Source organism: Solanum lycopersicum, chromosome 6, assembly GCF_036512215.1.
Source record: "Solanum lycopersicum chromosome 6, SLM_r2.1".
Lineage (NCBI taxonomy): Eukaryota > Viridiplantae > Streptophyta > Magnoliopsida > Solanales > Solanaceae > Solanum > Solanum lycopersicum.
Genome location: NC_090805.1, coordinates 46,197,163 through 46,214,250, shown reverse-complemented (window position 1 = coordinate 46,214,250; position 17,088 = coordinate 46,197,163). Strand labels below are relative to the sequence as shown.

The following is a 17,088-nucleotide window of genomic DNA, read 5'->3' as shown; positions in this document are numbered from 1 at the left end:
GATTTTTCACAAGCGGTGTTGCTCTATCGTTACGATACGTTTTTCCAGCCAACGAATTTACAAGACTAATAGTTATTATCTCATAAAGCGGGGGGGATTCTACGCTACTGATGATGTTTGAACACTTTACCATAAAAAGAAAATTGATATGTTACATCTGATACAACTCCATAAAGAGAAAAGAATAGCTTTATTGTACAAGACTTGTCAATTGAGAAGCCTCTGTATCTCTCTATACATTAAAGCCAACTAGTCAGCATCAATATAAGTGACATTAAAATGACTACAAAGTTACTGTATGAACCTGTTAACATGATTGCTGCTGAAGGAGGGGAAGCAGGAGGAGGACTAGATGGGATATCATCATCAACAGCAGAAGAATTTTCCTTTGCACAAGTGTATTTACATCGACTGGGACGAACAACTCTGTAAACTCCACTACTTGCAAGAATATACATGTCCTTATTGTTATCTTCACCATATGAAAATATGTAGCCTAAAGCTGGAACTGAGCTTCCAGGAACAGAAGTACAATCTATTGGTGATTTCTGAGCACAGTTGAAAGAAATTTGACTAGTGTTAAAAGTTCCACTGTCCTCTGGATTTTCAGTGCCTGCCCACATGAAACCTGCATACAGATCAGCAAAAAGATACCTGCAAAATTTCACCTGTCATTACAATAGTTTAAGAAAATGAACTTTGGCCTAACTCAATCTCGAAAGAGTTTAAGTTACATACACTGTGGTATGAAGATTTCTTTACATTATCATGTCATTCACATGATATCCGTAGTTAAGTCTCCGTAAAATGTGATAGATTCCCTACTATAACATATACATGTGACATGCTGGTATAAAAATTCCTTAGTTTCCTTCGACCAACAGTATATAGAATTTTAACTTATCTCCAAATCTAGGTCAGAGATGAGGAGTGCCTAAAACAAATAAAAAGGTAACAACCAGTGTGGGACATTCTGATACCCGCACACGCGAGACTTGATATTTGAAGCGTGGACAATATAGCATGTGAGCCCAAATTGAATAAATCAAGAATAGGGATGAGTCTAGTGTTGATATCATGTAAACAGTATGTACCTTGAGTCTAACTCAATCTCAAGAGCTAGCTTATGAGATGAGGATTGTTCAAGTCCATATAAGGAGAAACTACTCCGTCAACCAATGTGAGACGTTCTAATACCACAAAAGGATATATTCAAAAGGGCTCACCTTCCATGCATGCAGGGATCAGTCATGGACCTATAGAAGTATCCACCAGTAATTGATGCTGACCCTCCATTCTTGTTCACATCAGAATGATTATATCCCATGACTGGGAAAATGGGGTTTATGGAGCTCATAGATTTATTTCCTCCGGGAGATTTCGAAGGAGTGTAAAGGTAAGGACCCTCGTACTCGTTCCAGCCATAGTTACCTCCCTTGCTGATTATATTCACCTCTTCGAATTTATCCTATGAAACAATCATAAAATGCTTGTGAGTACAATGTCAAGATACATCTGTTTGAAACAAGATTTAAAAGATCACATTCTTGTAGAGTAAAAGACATGTACTTTACCTGTCCTACATCAGCACACATGAAGTAAGATGGTCTAGCAGAATCAAAGCTGCAGCGCCAAGGATTTCGCATTCCTAGAGCCCATATTTCAGGCTGCAACTCTTTATCTTCAGCGTAAGGATTATCCTTTGGTATAGAGTAGTTTCCCCATAAACCGAGCTTTGTGATCTCTTCTACACCTAAGGGAACAGGCACCAGATACAAAGTAAGGGGCAAGAACTGATACACCAGTAGAATAAAGTAGTGAACTTTTAAACATACAAGAAAGTTGAACACTTCTCTATTTTTGAGATCAATGATGAAAAGGACTAAGGTTTAGATGAGAAGCCTGGAAAAAATGGCCAATGCAGAGCAACTGAAAATGAGGCACAGTAAAAAGTGTGTAGACAAATAATAGGAAGAAATTTCCTCATCCTCAGAAAGCACATTGTTACCTTCTACTAAGTTCTACTGGTCTTTCCAGTAGACAATTAAGCAGCCAATCTACTTGCCAAAGTAAGAAAAGGATAATGGATTTGTTGGTCGTGAGTTTGATAAACTTCTAGCTTAGCCGAGATAATTAAGACAATTTCACTTTCTGGTTGATATATAGCAGGGGTTATGAAGATTCAGATTGCTTTTTAGCATCTTTTTTTCCCTAAACATCCTTTTGAGGTAGCTTAGTAGTAGCAAGATCATCGATAATAGCACATATAAAACTGAGTAGTGACTTACTGGATGTGCTATCAATATCAAGCCTAATAATCTTTCCCAGCAATGACTTCTTGTTTTGGGAAAAATTGTAAGGATCACCTATACCTCCGCCATCGCCCATCATGAAGTACAAATATCCATCTCTCGGTCCAAAGAGTATCTGACCTCCGTGATGACCTGTAAATGGAAGGCCCATGGTGAATATCCTTCTGACTTCTTTTGGGCTGGCAGTTTTTGCCTGGAAAGTTGAGATTCATTTATTAGCATTCAGAGCTAAACAAAGTGAGAACAAAACATCCATTAGACTCTCAAAAGTACCTGTGTTGGCTGGGATCCACTAGCAGTAAATTCTGCTATCACAGCTTGATATTGGCATGGTTGGGAGCCGCTATCACTAGGTAGTTTTGATGGATCACAGTCTATATCTGAGTTACAGGAACATCTTCCTCCACATCCAGGCCAAGCTTGCTTATCACAGTTAAATGAAACAAAGAATCGTCCATTTTGTGAGAACTTTGGATGAAATGCAATCCCCATCATTCCCAGTTCAGTGTCGAAATGAACTTCATCTATTAGGTCCAAGAAAGGACTAGATTCATCAAGATCTAACAGCTTTCCTGAATCGACTGCTGGAATAGTAGCCAGCCATATTTTCCCTTGCTGATTCGAGAAGAAAGCACGACTAGAGCCATCAGGATGAGCAACCATATTGATGTAACTACCATTTCCAATTTTCTCAAGACACAAACCTCCTGGAGGACTTATAGGTGTGGTGCTATTTAAGCTGACAGGTTCTCCAGCGAAGCATACTGATCCAACCCCAGAAGCTCCACCAAACTCATTACAGAAATCAATTTGTGATTTCCATAGATCTGTCAACTTTGTGGAATTGGACTTGACAGAAGCAGCAAAAGGAGAACTTATGATAGACACATTTTGACATGTAGTCCATACTTTAGAGCAAAAGTCATTCTTAGTTTGGCTACTTTTGTTTGAATTTTCTGAAGTTGTGGAGTTGCACAAGATAGGAAGTTCTCGAGGAACAGAATCAGTTCTGAACAGCTCTGCTGAAAATTTATCACACATCTGCAAAAGGTGAGAAAAATGGATATCAAAAGTTAAATCCTTAAAACTTGTACTATCTGGATACTAGTAGTTAGTAAAGATACCTAAAAGACCTACCATGAAGCAGATTATTAAAAGTAAATAGATCATTTTGAGCTTCACAAACAAGAAAGAGTTAAAAGGGGCATGACAGAGTTTTGGTTTAATCCAATAAAGGTTGCTGAAATACTTAGAAGTGGACTAATTGTTGAGATAATATAGGTTCTTTATACAAAAATGATTAGAGTTAAACCTCATAGTTACATCTTCATATAGCAAGAAAACAAAAACAGAAAATTCATTTGTTCAAAACTCAAGTGTTCTCATTTTGGTAAGATAATTATAAGGAATCACAAAGATTATCCTTTTACTGCATAGAACAACATGCTCAGTGTGATTCTACAGGTGGATCTAAGGAGGGTAGTGCGTACGTAGAACTTACTCCTTCCTTGGGAGACAGAGAGACTGTTTCCAATAGACCCGCGGCTCAAGAAAATAATAGGAGTAAAAAAAATCAAGGCATTATACTCAATATGGCATTAAAAAACATTCTGAAAAAGAAACAGTAACTACAACAAAATACTAATACGATAATCAAAGTACAAGTATCAATAAATAGGAGTAACAGAAACCGAAAGAGCAAGAAACTATAAGAGTATCTTCTTACCGCACAGATGACAGATTTTACAAGAGAAGCACATCCAGGATCAGAAATGTTCATAGCATTGAACTGAGTTTGAAGTTGTTTATCATCAGTGGAGTTGCAGCATGAGGTTCCATTGTAAGAACAGAATGCTAGAGGAGTCTTTTGCTGAAAAGGAGCCCCTGTAACACATGAAGTAGCACCAATCAAATTTTAAAAAAACAGAACAGACAAGAGTTAATGGTCAAAAACACAGATCAAGTATTCCTTTTTCCGAGTTCCCAACCTGAACTATCACCAAATGTTTATCGAAACATACCTCAACTATCAGTTGTTCCCTTTCCCAACCTAGAATATCACCATCATTCAGGTAGGAAAAGGGAACAACGGATAGTTGAGGTGTGTGTCGATAAACACTTAGTGATAGTTCAGATATAAAATTCGAAAAACCGGATACACTCCCTCAATAGATTAACTGCAAATAAGAAGTTTTTTTTCAAGATAGAACTTCTAATGGACTGAATGTAACTTACTTGAATCAGTACACAAGGGAAGTGAAAAAGAAGGATCAAGAATCTGCAGTAAGTTCAAAAGAATGATGAATATGACAAAATGACTCCTTCCCATTGCTAAAAGAAGAATTAATATTGCAGTTACATCAGAGTTCCTAATAGGAAGCAGACTGACTGAAGAGACAAAAAGTAAGATTTATCTATAAAATGTTTTTAACTTTTTGTGCTTCAAACTTTTGAACACACCTACCAACTTGTGTGTTATTGGTCCATATCTTACCATCAATCCATCTGCAAATTTTAAAATATTTATTTCTCTTCCATATCAATCTGTCATTTTCTCTTAACCACAAGGGTCATTTGACAAAATGTGCACATAGAGATGAGAGGCCCATTACCAAGTAGTTGACTTTACATGCTATAGCGTTTGTTAAAAATAGAACCAGAATTAAATATTGGATGGTAGACCTGAAAACACTGAATTTGTTTGACAAAAGACAGGCTGGATGGATCTTGGTTGGTTTCTTGTCCCCACTGATTGCACAAAATTGGCTCTATAGTCTAGCTATAGTTCATAACTATATATAATTATGAGGGTAATTGAACGGAGTAAGAGTTTTTATTAGGAGTCAAAATAAACACAATTTGGAAATCGAAGTAGATAAGTTGGTTGATTACTCGATCTAATTAGGATTCGAGACAAATATTGCAACAATAGTGATCTTGGAGTAGAATTGACGTAAAAGATCTTGTCCAAATTTGTTTCATTTCTGCACTGAGACCATGCCATGATAAGAAAGTCAAAAAGAAATATATTAATTTTTGTGCAGATTCGTTTTTTTATTTAAATTTATTTATCGAGTACTCATACAAATTAATTTGACTACCAAGGTCACAAAAATATGGTTCTCGTAAAATTAATAGAATCGCCAATAAAATTCAAATGACATTGTAGCACGGATATCAAGTTTGAACTTTAAATATGGAAAAAAAATCTTTGCTAGGGAGCGTTTTCCAAATAGGGCCCTAGGCAGCGGAAATCTGAAGTAGTCGAGTTCTAATGCGAATATTAGTGTTGGCAATTTAAGCTCATTTATTAATTATCTGCCCAAATAGCCCTTCAAATATGGGTTGAAAGAGTGATTTTAAATACAGGTAATATTTGGGATTATACACATATTTTACCCATTAAAATATGTGTATACTGTGGGTAAACTACGGGTCAAATATGAATATTGCAAGTTTTTTTTTCAAATTTTCAAAAAAACTTTTGTTACCAAAACTTTCATATATTGGTCCATATTAATATTTCAATTCTCGACCTCCACCCACGCTTCAAAAAAAATTAAAGTTTATTTATAAAAAAAATTTTGAACTTCAAAATTTCATTTTTTCACCCCACCCTCGATCCCCCCTAACCCACCCCACACCAGCCCCTCACCCCACCCAAAAAAAAATAAAAAATTAAAGTTTATTTTTTTTAAAAAATGTTTTCATTTTCAAATTTCATTTTTTCATCTCTACCATCCTTCCCCCATCACCCCTCACCCCCACCCCAACCCCAACCCAAAATAAAATTAAGTTTGTTTTAAAAATTTCAACTTCAAATATATGTTTTTTCACCCCACCCTGGACCCACCCCACCCCAACCATCGTCTCCCACCCCCACCCTTACCCCTAACCAATCCTTACCCTTCAAAAATATTAAGTTTGTTTAAACAATATTTTTAACTTCAAATTTTTTTTACCCTACCCTGGACCCCTCCCCCCGCTAGCCCCCTATCAACCACCCCACCCCGAAACTTTTTAAATTTTTTTTTACTTTTATAATAAAATAAAACTAAATGAAACATTTTCAACAGATTTCATCTAAAAAAGAACTATTTATTCATGAAATATGGATAAAATCAATATTCTATCCAACCCATTTTTAAAGATATCAAATATAAGCAGATTGAATGATTATCCATTTTATGTTTACCCATTTTCAACTAGCTCACATTTGACCCAACCCGCCCATTTGCCACCTCTAGCAGATATTAAACCCCAGATAGGATCCAAGAATTTCAAGTTAGAAAACATATTGAATTACAAGATGTTAATCTAACTCTCACCAACAAGGTGAAAGTTAAGTAATCAACCAAACGTAGCTGCTAAAATTATTTCCCACTCTACAGATGTTTATTATAAAAAAAATGTTTTGTTTTTTCAAAATCAATGTCAATTTGTTCTATGATGGTTAGAAAAATAAAACAATGGAAGCAGAGCCAAAAGAAAGATCCTTGAAATAATCCATCTTACAATATGTTTTCCAACTTCCTCTGGACTAACGCATATCAACTGCTCATTAGAGGCGACAAAATGCTGAGGAAGATAAAATCAGAACACAGATGAATCATAGATCATACACACGAAGAAAGAATGAGATGGTCGATACATCAAAGCACCATAAAGTTGTGGACACTCGAGTAGCACAAGACATGGTCACAGAGATATCAAACTCATCAGATTGTCAACAGCCACTTGTTTCCTCTTCCTCTCTCCTATTTGATGTCACTTCATCCTTCGAGAGCACCAAGAGCTTTCATGTCCTCCAAGAATGCTGTATACGAGTCATCAATGCTTTGAGGTTTTGGTGCAGGTGTGCTTGTAGATTCATGCTTGACAACAGGCGGAGTTACTGCAGGCTGGTTGATTGTAACCGCAGTAGATGACTTTGGCTTGGGTTTTGGGAGCGCAGATTCTCTCCTCACACGCACAGATGCAGGGACCTATAGGAAAGCATAAGTGATGTGTTGAATCAAACGTGAACAAGTCCAGATCCCAGTATAAATTCTCATCTTTACTTATTGTTTTGGATAGAAAAATAAGTTCAACAAGACAATGATCTTTTAGGTACACAGTAGATTATTAAGGTGCATATCCCTCAAAAAGTTTTATTCATCAACCAACAACAGCACTAAGATAACGCTAGGAAGGTAAAAGAAGTGTATAGAGATCTCTCCATGTCTGTTACTGAAGAGTTGCAACTAAGAGGTCTAGCAAAATATCATTTACTTTGCATGCATTCACGAGGTTATACCACATAGCTAATTGATGCAAACACCACTACTCTGGCTTAAATACAGTTTCAGACTCTTAGCCTTTCCTCAAAGCATCTGTAGTTTCTTCAACAAATTTTTTAATTTAAATGAATTAAGTGGATACATCCTTACCCCGAACCCTGATATGTCCTCTTTAGCCTCCTGATGACAACACACAACCTCCATCCAATCTTCACATCTTTTTCTTTCTTGAGTTCTTTATTTTCATTTTTTGGCTGCTTTCTTTTCCTTTTCCGCTTTTGTCACTTTCTGTACTGTGGTTGTATGATTCTTTTTTTTTAAATTGTATTATTTTCTACTTCATAGTTCCATCTTTTGATTTATCGTTTTCTATTTTCTGATGTTTTTGTTTTGACTTTTGATGGTTTAAAAAAAAAACTTCAAGGCGTTGTAGGGTGACAAAATTAATAAGAGCCTAGTGTTACAGAAATTTGCACCTGCGAAATTTGAACTTGACCAAGGATATTTCGGCGCGAACTTCTAAAAAATATTAGGCCAAACAATTAAAGTATATAACTAGCATGCTATACAGTGCTTAACCCTCCTAGCAAACATTGGACAAGGATTTGAACTTGCCCATAATCCCCTTGATTTCATCCACAATTTGGATGGGGATAACACTCCAATCTAATATATTAGGTTTGCGTTGAAATGATGCTACAAAATACGTAACAGTTGATGTAAATAAGTGCAGGAGGACAACAATTAGGTAGTAAAATTAAAGATCACTCACCATAGATGTAAGTTCTGGTGTATGCTGAGCTAGAGGCCTCTTAATAACTGTTGAAGCAGCTGATTTGACATATGATGGCTTTTGAGGAGCAAGCAGTCTAGCACCATCCTGTTGAAAAGGAGGGGGACCAGGTGGAAGTGGTGGTCTCATCATTAGTGGAGGAGGTCCAAAAGGTGGTCTTGGCAAGAGAGGGACCATCATTCCAGGAGGAGCAGGCTGGATGGCAATTCCAGGTGGTGGCCGCATATCAATTGGAGGAGGGGGTGGAGGGAACCGAGATATTCCAGGAGGTAATACATCAGGCTGATAAGTTGGGACCATGGCAGGTCCAAGACCTGAAGGGTGCCGTGGAGGTGGTGGAGGTAATTTAAGATGATCTTTTGTTTCCAAAACTTTAGCATCAGAGTCAGCAGGCATGCCATCTGACTTTAATGGCAACCCTGGTGGAGGAGGTGGTGGGGGAAGCATGGACGAGGCCTGAAAAGTTAAGAAGACTGAATAACTTTAGGGCAAAGGACTAGAAACAGTAAATAAATCATTTATCCAAAATGACCAAAATATCTTATTAATAAGAAGTATACCTGATTTTGCTCTGTTGAAGACATTTCATCCAGTTCAGAAAGATTTTTATCCCTTTCATTTCCAACAATGCCAGAATGAGGAGGTTGAGCAGATTGATGAAGAGGTCGGGGAGGAGGTGGAGGAAGTGGAAGATGGCCAGAGATATGTTCCTTTGGTGGGGGGCCAGGGGGTGGTGGGGGCAAAGGAGGTAATGGCAATGAAGCACCCATGTCTGTCATTGCAGGCTTTGGGGGCATAGGTGGTGGAGGAGGTAAAGGTAAAGATGCAGGAATCACAGACCCATCTACAGAATCTGCATCACCAGTTGGGGGCAATGGAGGTGGTGGTGGCGGTGGCGGAAGAGCTGATAAAGTGTCATCTTCTGCATCTGACTTTGACGATGATGCAGCTGATGATGGTATTCTAGGTCCTGTAGTTTGAAGCAGGAACTATCAGAGCTGGGGAGAGGGAGTTGAGAGAGAGAGAGAGAGAGAGAACAATATGACATTGAGATGACAAAAAGAACTATAGATACCTATTAATGATTTAAACATGGGAGGTTTTCCAGGAGGAGGAGCTCCAGTAGGATTCAGTGTAGGGTGATAATAAACGGAGTCCTGCATCAACATAGGCCATGTTGTTCATAGATCAGCAAAAGCAACTTCCATAAACAATTAAGAGTGAAGTAAGATAGACAAAAGAGAGTTACTCAGATGGTAAGCACCCCTCGCTTCCAACTTTAAGGTTGTGAGTTCGAGTCACCTAGAAAGCAAAAAGGTGGGAGCTCCAGGGGGAAGGGGGTTAAAAAAGAAGAGTGAAGTAAGATCTTACTTCAGGTTTAGGGTCTTTGATCCTTTCTTCCTCTTCTGCAGCCGTCCGCCTTCGAGGGGGGCCCAGGTGACTGCAGAGAAAGCAAGAAAAAGGCATGTAAAAGAATCAAGGAGAAAGGGCCATTTCTCACAGCATTAATGACAAACAAGAGGCTGTCTGTTACCTAAACATTACTGGCTCTTCACCTTTTTCTTTCATTTTCACTTCATATTCCTAAAAAAAACAATGCCAGTGAGCGACAAAACATCCCAACCAAAATATAAAATCAAAAGGAAAAGAAGCTGATAGAATTTCACTAGATGCATTCATCAGTCGCAACGATGATAAAGAAAACATAAACATCACAACATGAGAAACAGATATAGCAGCAAAATACATTTAACGTGAGAGTACATTTAATTCCTGTACAGTCCAAGTCAACTATGAAGTCTACCAGCTAAACTATGAGAGATATCATCACCAAACTTGCAGCAGGCCTTTCATGATAATATTTTCAGCTACCAATTATTCGAAGACTCAAGCCTAGTGAAAATAATTAACTCTTTTCATCGCAAGTTAGAAGTCCTTTCTACATTAGAATGACACAGATTGTATCTACAACCTTGAAATGGTAAATTTTACTAGTTAGTACACCGTACCATTGGGGTATATTTGGAGAATTGAAATAAAAAAGACCTGCTTACTCTTCTAAAAACTTGTTCTGGAAAGTGAAGAGATTCGAAGAGGAATACATTAATGACAGATACCTTCATTCATTGGTTAAAACAAGAGATTCAGTGAGACCAGTATAGTCCTTACAAGCTAAATGGCACATTTGACGTCTAAACCTACTCCAGACCATGATTATTATTGTACATATTTTCCTTTTTGGTTTTTAAAAACGTTGAACTGAATTTTATCATTAACCTGTACAGAATAAAGGGAGAAGGTAAGGAAAAACCAACACTGTCAAAATGGTGGTGATGGAGGATACAGCATTAGTCTAATAAATTGCCACACATCTTCAGCCCCCTGCAAATTTTGAGACTTGTAGAAGAATATGACCTAATGCATCTTAGCTAGTTAACAGCCTCTTTCTCATCTAAAGATCTCTAATTCTCTCTCCAAAATCACCTGAAAATTCGCCCAAGTAGTATTCCAACATTTACATTTCTGTCAGAAAATAAGAACCTAGCCATGCAGAAATGAGTTGCACCTATTAAATTTAGATCAATAATGAATTGCAAAAGAAAAAGACTCAGACATGACCAACCCAGATGTAAGAAACTAGAGATGAACTCTATTTTTCTCTTCTGGATTACATCAAATCTCAGATAACTCAAATGGAAGTACTTGCTAAACATGGAGATACATAAGATATTGCATAGATGTATCTGAAATTTTTAAATAGTAAACATTACCTTTCTTTTCTTGAGAACAAGATTAAGTGTATCCTCAAGTTGTCTCTTTTTATGTTTCCTTGCTTTATCTAGTGCACCCTCAGCCTCTGCATATGTTGATGTCTTCATATTAAAATAAGAATAAGACAAGCACAAAAAGTTCAATGAAATTCTGGATTACAATACAAGCTCTAAGTACATATCCTTTTTTACTTGATAGCCAGCCCTATATTTAATTCTAATGCCATTTTATTCCATGAGAATGATGCATGTCCTTGAACCCTTCATAAGAACTACCAAAATACCACAAGTCACACCTCTTCCATGGTTATCAGAGATGAGCTCCAGCCAGAAAACTTAAAAGTTTCAGGTAAAGCAACAATTACCGTTTATCAAAAAGGTTGTCAACCTAGGAGTATTAAATATAAGCTCTGCAATTGAAGTAACATTAAATAAGAGTACTACTTCTTGTTGCTTGTAAGTCGTTCTGTATAACCTAGGACTTTATGAAACATTAGCACTCAGATAATATGCACCACAATCCCATCAATCAGTCTCAATCCTAATAAATTGGACTTGGCATCCCACTCTATTCTAGTACATTTCATTCAAATACTAGAAAAAACAACCTGAAAAACAAATTAGGAATTATCTGAAACTAGAGTTTCAAAATCATACACTATTCATAATGAAATATCTACTAAAAATCAAGGAATTTTGATGAGCACAGGACCTAATCTAACTGCCACAAAGCAACTAAGTCTTGATCCCAATTAGTTGAAGTTGGCATTCTCTATATGAATCCTTTAAGCTTGCATTGATTTTGGGAGGTCATACATCTTCGATATTTTTCCAATATAATTTTAGACCTACCTCATCCCTCTTAATCACCTCCAGTGGTCAAATTGTCGCATCTAGAAAGGGTGCACATGAAGATCAGAGTATAACATTGCAAAACAATCTCAAATGACCTCTGATTTTAGTTGGCCTATCTAAAATTTTGTTTTGATAGGCTTACGTAAGTTTTGCTTTAAGAACTGTCACTATCATACAATTGTTGCTAACAATAATTTTAATCGCAATTTGAATTTTGATGTATAATTTTTTTGATTATGGAGAAATCTCCAAGAGCTATTGACGCGAGAAAACCTGGGGTCGAGGCATAATGGACCGGGGAAATTGGAGAGCATGAAAGGAATTAATGAAAGAGGGTAGTGGAGAAGGAAAGGTTTCTGTGTTGGTTTCTTATTCACTGGGGGATTTTTTTGGAGGTGAAGTAATGAAAGAGGGTAGTGGAGAAGGAAAGGTTTCTGTGTTGGTTTCTTATTCACTGGAGGATTTTTTTGGAGGTGAAGTACCAATTGATTTTCTCTTAGTTACAAAGATGTGATTTGAAGGTTGGAAATTTTAGGTGGAGGAGATTCGCCACAGGTGGTACAAAGGTGGTGTTAGGTTGGTACCTCAGTGGTTGATGACAGCAAAGATGAGGTTAAAGTGACATTGGTATTTTTGAGATGAAGATAAACTTTACTGGTATCGGTAAGGTCGTTGATAGGTTGTTACTGTGAGTATTACAGTGTGCCTATATAATTAGGGCAAAAAAGTTCGAGGCTCATGGAAAATCCTTGATGTAAACTCTGACTAAGGGAAACTCCTGGTATATATCTTCTCACAATTCTCACGCAACTTCTTTGATACATATTATCATTTAATTTATACATTTAATATAAATTCCTTTCTTCTCAAACATCCACCAAATAACTTTCATTGGCATTGATCTATGTTTTCTCTATGTCACCGAATATCACGTGATGGTCCTTCCTCTCTTTCAAAATCTTTATCGATCTCATAATATGTCCAACACCCGACTTACATAGATTGATAAACAAGTGCAATACTATAACTTGTAAAATGTGCAGCAACTTACTCATTACTTCTAATTTATCAATCTGATCTTTTAGTTGCTCCGGGTCCTTCTTTAAGATGCCCACTTCTCTAACCTTCTTCCTTTCTTTCTTGTTCTGTGGAAGCATAAAAAACACAAAGAATCAAGCATTATTAACAGCTATCAAAACCAAATCTAAATAAACAGACTTTTTTTTAAAAACTAATTAAGTCATACATCCAGAAAGCAAGAAAGGATGTAAATCCGCAGTAAAAGACAACATATGACCACAAGGAGCACAGTGCCACTTAATCCCAGCAGATGACAAAAGAAATGAAATGTATGTAAATTTCTTCACATTTGTCAAATTGATGGACCATGGCACCAAGCTGCCCAAATAGCACTTTGTAGTACGGATGTCGGACTTGCAATTAACCATAAAACTATGTTTATACAACACACACACAAAAAAAAGACGGAACACGATGGGAATTTTCTATAATTATGAAGTTCAAAAGCCCGTATTGAATGGATATAGAAAATTTTAGCAAATTCCAACTATTTAATCGAAGTGTAGCTGAAGCTCTGGTTGATTGATAACTCATAAGAAGTACATTAAGAAAAAAATTACCCTTTTCAATTCGCGCTTGCGAATCTCCTTGCGATAAGCATCGGTAGGGTTCATAACTTTGCCTCCTTTGGTTGTCTTCATCTTTCTGGTGACTGATTCTTTCTATCCTCTGCTGTTTTCTCCTTCGATTCAACAACTTAGGCCGATTAAACAGGCTAAACTGAGACTCGTGATACAGAGAATGAAGAATTTTGGAGCAGAAAAGAGAGGTTTTGGTGATTGTAGCTCAAAAGAAAAAAATTGTAATTTTAACATTTCAGTTTGCTTTAATTTGGGGAAGATCAGATGGGTCGAAATCGGGTTTTGACCGGCCCAATCTATTGGGCTTTTGAAAAACGGAAAGAATCTGGACCGGGCTTCTGTTCGGGTGGATGGGTGGGTGAGGGAGGAATCACAATATTCCTGTTTTTTTGTTAACAATAAGTTATGACAATCGTTGAAATTTTATCATATATCGCTAAACATATTTTTTAGTATCTTTTGCTGAAATATTTTGATCATTGTAATGAAGAAGAATTAGGAAGATGAAACAGTTTCTTAGCGAGAATCTAAATTTATGCTAACAAAGTCGAAAATAACATGTTTGTTAAGTACTTTTTTGATATATATGGTCATTATTCAAAAATAATTTCTAATTTCAAAGCTATTCGACAATTAGTCATTGTTAATGTAAAAATAATATTTGGACAAAAGTACTAAGGAAGGCGGGGATGGGGAGGTAGGCACGCAAATCGTAGAGATGAGCGAAGACTAGGTCGATAAAATCAATATAAAATATCATTAATAAAATATATTTTTTTTAAAAAATTTCATCAGAGTAAGTTGATTTTTTTTAAAAACAAAATAATTATTTTTACAAGAAATATAATCAATTAAATATAAAAGAAAATAAAAAATATCATTATTTTTTTCTTCCTACTTTGCAAATGCTAAAGATGTCCAAAATAGCAAATCCTAAAAGTGGCTCTTGGTGCAATTAAAAGCTCCACATTTCGAAAAGACATTAAGTTAGCGTTTAATTATAATTTCTTTTATAAATAAAATATTTATTCAATTATAAATTTTAGACTATATTCTAAAAATTTCTTTAAAAAATATTTTAAAATTATGAAAATGATTCGAATTAGTTTTGGAAAGAATTTCACTCACTCATGAAAATTCAAACCTTTTTTTTGTCCGAATAAAATTTTAGGTTTCAAAAACAACTTAGAAAACTCAGATTTTTAAGTATTAATTTCAAAATTTATTTAGCTAAATAGAAAAGTGCCAGCCAATTAAATTTGTATTAATTTACCAAATCTTTTCAACAGCCTACTAATTTTCCGCACTTCAAATCTTCTAAATCTTATGTGACACAAACTTGTATGATTTCATGCCCATCCAGAAATTTAGCAAAAATAGTGTTGACATTTGCACTTTCGTCGACAATTTGATACTTTTCTCCGTCCATTTTTATTTGTCATAGTTTTTTTTTAAGCATAATATATATATTGCACTCTAAACTTAGTTTTAAATTTTAACTTTGACCTTAAACTTTTATAGTGCACAAATAGGCACTTTAACTATCCTATCTTTTAATAAATAAACACGCAATTCCTACCTGACAAAATGCGTGAAATACACGCATTTTGAGCGAGTGAGGGGTAATTTTCGAGGCCCACAACGGTTAAAAAATGCTAAAATAACAATTCTACCCTTAATGAATCTCTTTTATATATTTTTTTAGTTTCAAAATGACGTGTAACATATTTTTTTTTAAAAAAGACATATAAAATGTTTAATTAGTTGAAAACCACTGATTGGCTCACTAAACACGTGGGAGCGTTTGCTTTTCACGCACTTTGGCTTCAAAAATCTCGTGTTTATTTATTGAAAGATAGGATAGTTAAAGTGCTTATTTGTGCATTATGAAAATTTGATGTCAAAGTTAAAATTTGAAGTCAAGTTTAGGGTCCAATACATGTATTATGCCTTCTTTTTATAGAGTCAAACTATAAAAACTTTGATTAACATTTTATAATGTATTTTTTTATCATATTGATATGCAAAAAATTGCGATTTATAGTACTCTTTGTATAGTTTTTTAATATATAAATTTTTTGTTTCAATATCAAACTAATATAATCTAATTTAACTTTGAAAATTAGTTAAATTAATTTATGAAAAACGCAATATGACAAATAAAAGTGGAAAGAAAGAGTAATAATAAAACAATTTTGACCTATTAAAATGGTGATGAAAGGAATGCGATCTTTACTCGTAATTAGAACTTTAATTTAAGCTTTTGAAGAAAAAGAAAATTGTTAGTAGCATTGCCATAAAAATAAATTTAAAATAAAATTTTAATCCAATTCTTTAAATATTTTTAAATTAAAAAATAAATAAATAGATTTTGTACTGTGGTGAACTATTTGATACGTGGTATATAATTTTTGTTATCTTTGAAGAAAAAAAATATTATTTCATGTAAAAGAAAATTAACTAATAAAATTTAAGATATTTCGCGTTCGATTAAATTAACGTAAAAAATATTATAAATAATTAATAAACTTATGATATTCAAAAGACATAAAGATTTTGTTATATTAATATTTTATGAAATCGAGACATGAAAAGTAATATATATTATTTAAAATTATCTAAGAGGTACTACAAATTACAATAATATTGACTTAAAATATTTAAATATGTGCCGCATAAATTGAGAAATGAAATAATATATATTGTTTCAACAAAATTGAGTAAAAAATATTATAAATTACGTTAGTTAATAACTTAAAATTTGAATAATTTCTCAAGTTCTATTTGTATTACATAAATTAAAATAAAAATAATATTGTCTCTGTTCCAATTTATGTGACACATTTCATTTTTGAGAGTTTAAGTTTGATAAAAAATAGCTTATGAAATCTTTAATTTTTAAAAATAATTTTATAATATCTATAAACTACGTAAAAAAGATACCATTAAGTCACAATGATTGACAATTCAAATTATATAAAAGATTTGCAAGCTATTACACAATGGAAGGTTTACCCAACAAAAAATGTTCACCCGAAGGCGGATGCGAATTATCCCGGGGTTAAAAAAAGGCATAATACATTAATATGCCCTTTAGTTGTCTTCGAATCACATTTTTGCCCTTCAACTTTGGGTGTGCACAAGTAGACACTTAAACTTGTATAAATTTGAACAAATACACACACATGTCCTACATGTCATTTTTTGTCCTACGTGGTATCCTACGTTTATTGTGTCATGTATGACTCATGTGTTTATTTATTTAAAAATTTGATAGTTAAAGTGTGTATTTGTGCATTATGAAAGTTGAATGTCAAAGTTAAATTTGAAGCAAAATTTAGAATTTGATATATGTATTATGCCAAAAAAAAAATGTTCACGTCAAAACAAAATACCAAATGAACAACATAAATTTTT

General features: G+C 34.8%; 2 protein-coding genes and 1 non-coding gene across 6 annotated transcripts; all 3 read right to left on the bottom strand.

Moving 5' to 3' along the window:
• Positions 1-114: 114 nt before the first annotated feature.
• On the bottom strand, positions 115-5,309 carry LOC101255603 (HIPL1 protein). 3 transcript variants are annotated; one of them, XM_069299408.1, is made up of 8 exons: positions 4,995-5,309; positions 4,548-4,590; positions 4,039-4,196; positions 2,586-3,353; positions 2,289-2,505; positions 1,575-1,753; positions 1,227-1,468; positions 115-654 (listed from the first exon to the last, which is right to left on the bottom strand). In XM_069299408.1, the coding sequence occupies exons 3-8, from the start codon at positions 4,090-4,092 to the stop codon at positions 240-242; spliced, it is 1,875 nt and encodes a 624-aa protein (XP_069155509.1). In that variant the 5' UTR covers positions 4,093-4,196; positions 4,548-4,590; positions 4,995-5,309; the 3' UTR covers positions 115-239. The 3 variants fall into 3 exon arrangements, with proteins under 3 accessions (XP_069155509.1, XP_069155508.1, XP_004242164.1); XM_069299407.1 differs by lacking the exon at positions 4,995-5,309 and adding an exon at positions 4,807-4,825; XM_004242116.5 differs by lacking the exon at positions 4,995-5,309 and having other exon boundaries at positions 4,548-4,765.
• On the bottom strand, positions 4,258-4,490 carry MIR9477 (microRNA MIR9477). Its single transcript, NR_130098.1, has one exon. It is a non-coding gene; the product is annotated as a microRNA MIR9477 (primary transcript).
• A 1,479-nt stretch (positions 5,310-6,788) lies between the features above and the next one.
• Positions 6,789-14,176, bottom strand: LOC101248017 (protein EARLY FLOWERING 5). 2 transcript variants are annotated; one of them, XM_004241512.5, is made up of 9 exons: positions 13,651-14,176; positions 13,062-13,155; positions 11,156-11,241; positions 9,919-9,968; positions 9,756-9,825; positions 9,460-9,541; positions 8,945-9,354; positions 8,364-8,840; positions 6,789-7,297 (listed from the first exon to the last, which is right to left on the bottom strand). In XM_004241512.5, the coding sequence occupies exons 1-9, from the start codon at positions 13,729-13,731 to the stop codon at positions 7,085-7,087; spliced, it is 1,563 nt and encodes a 520-aa protein (XP_004241560.1). In that variant the 5' UTR covers positions 13,732-14,176; the 3' UTR covers positions 6,789-7,084. The 2 variants fall into 2 exon arrangements, with proteins under 2 accessions (XP_004241560.1, XP_025887442.1); XM_026031657.2 differs by lacking the exons at positions 11,156-11,241; positions 13,062-13,155; positions 13,651-14,176 and adding an exon at positions 10,700-10,809.
• Positions 14,177-17,088: the final 2,912 nt, after the last annotated feature.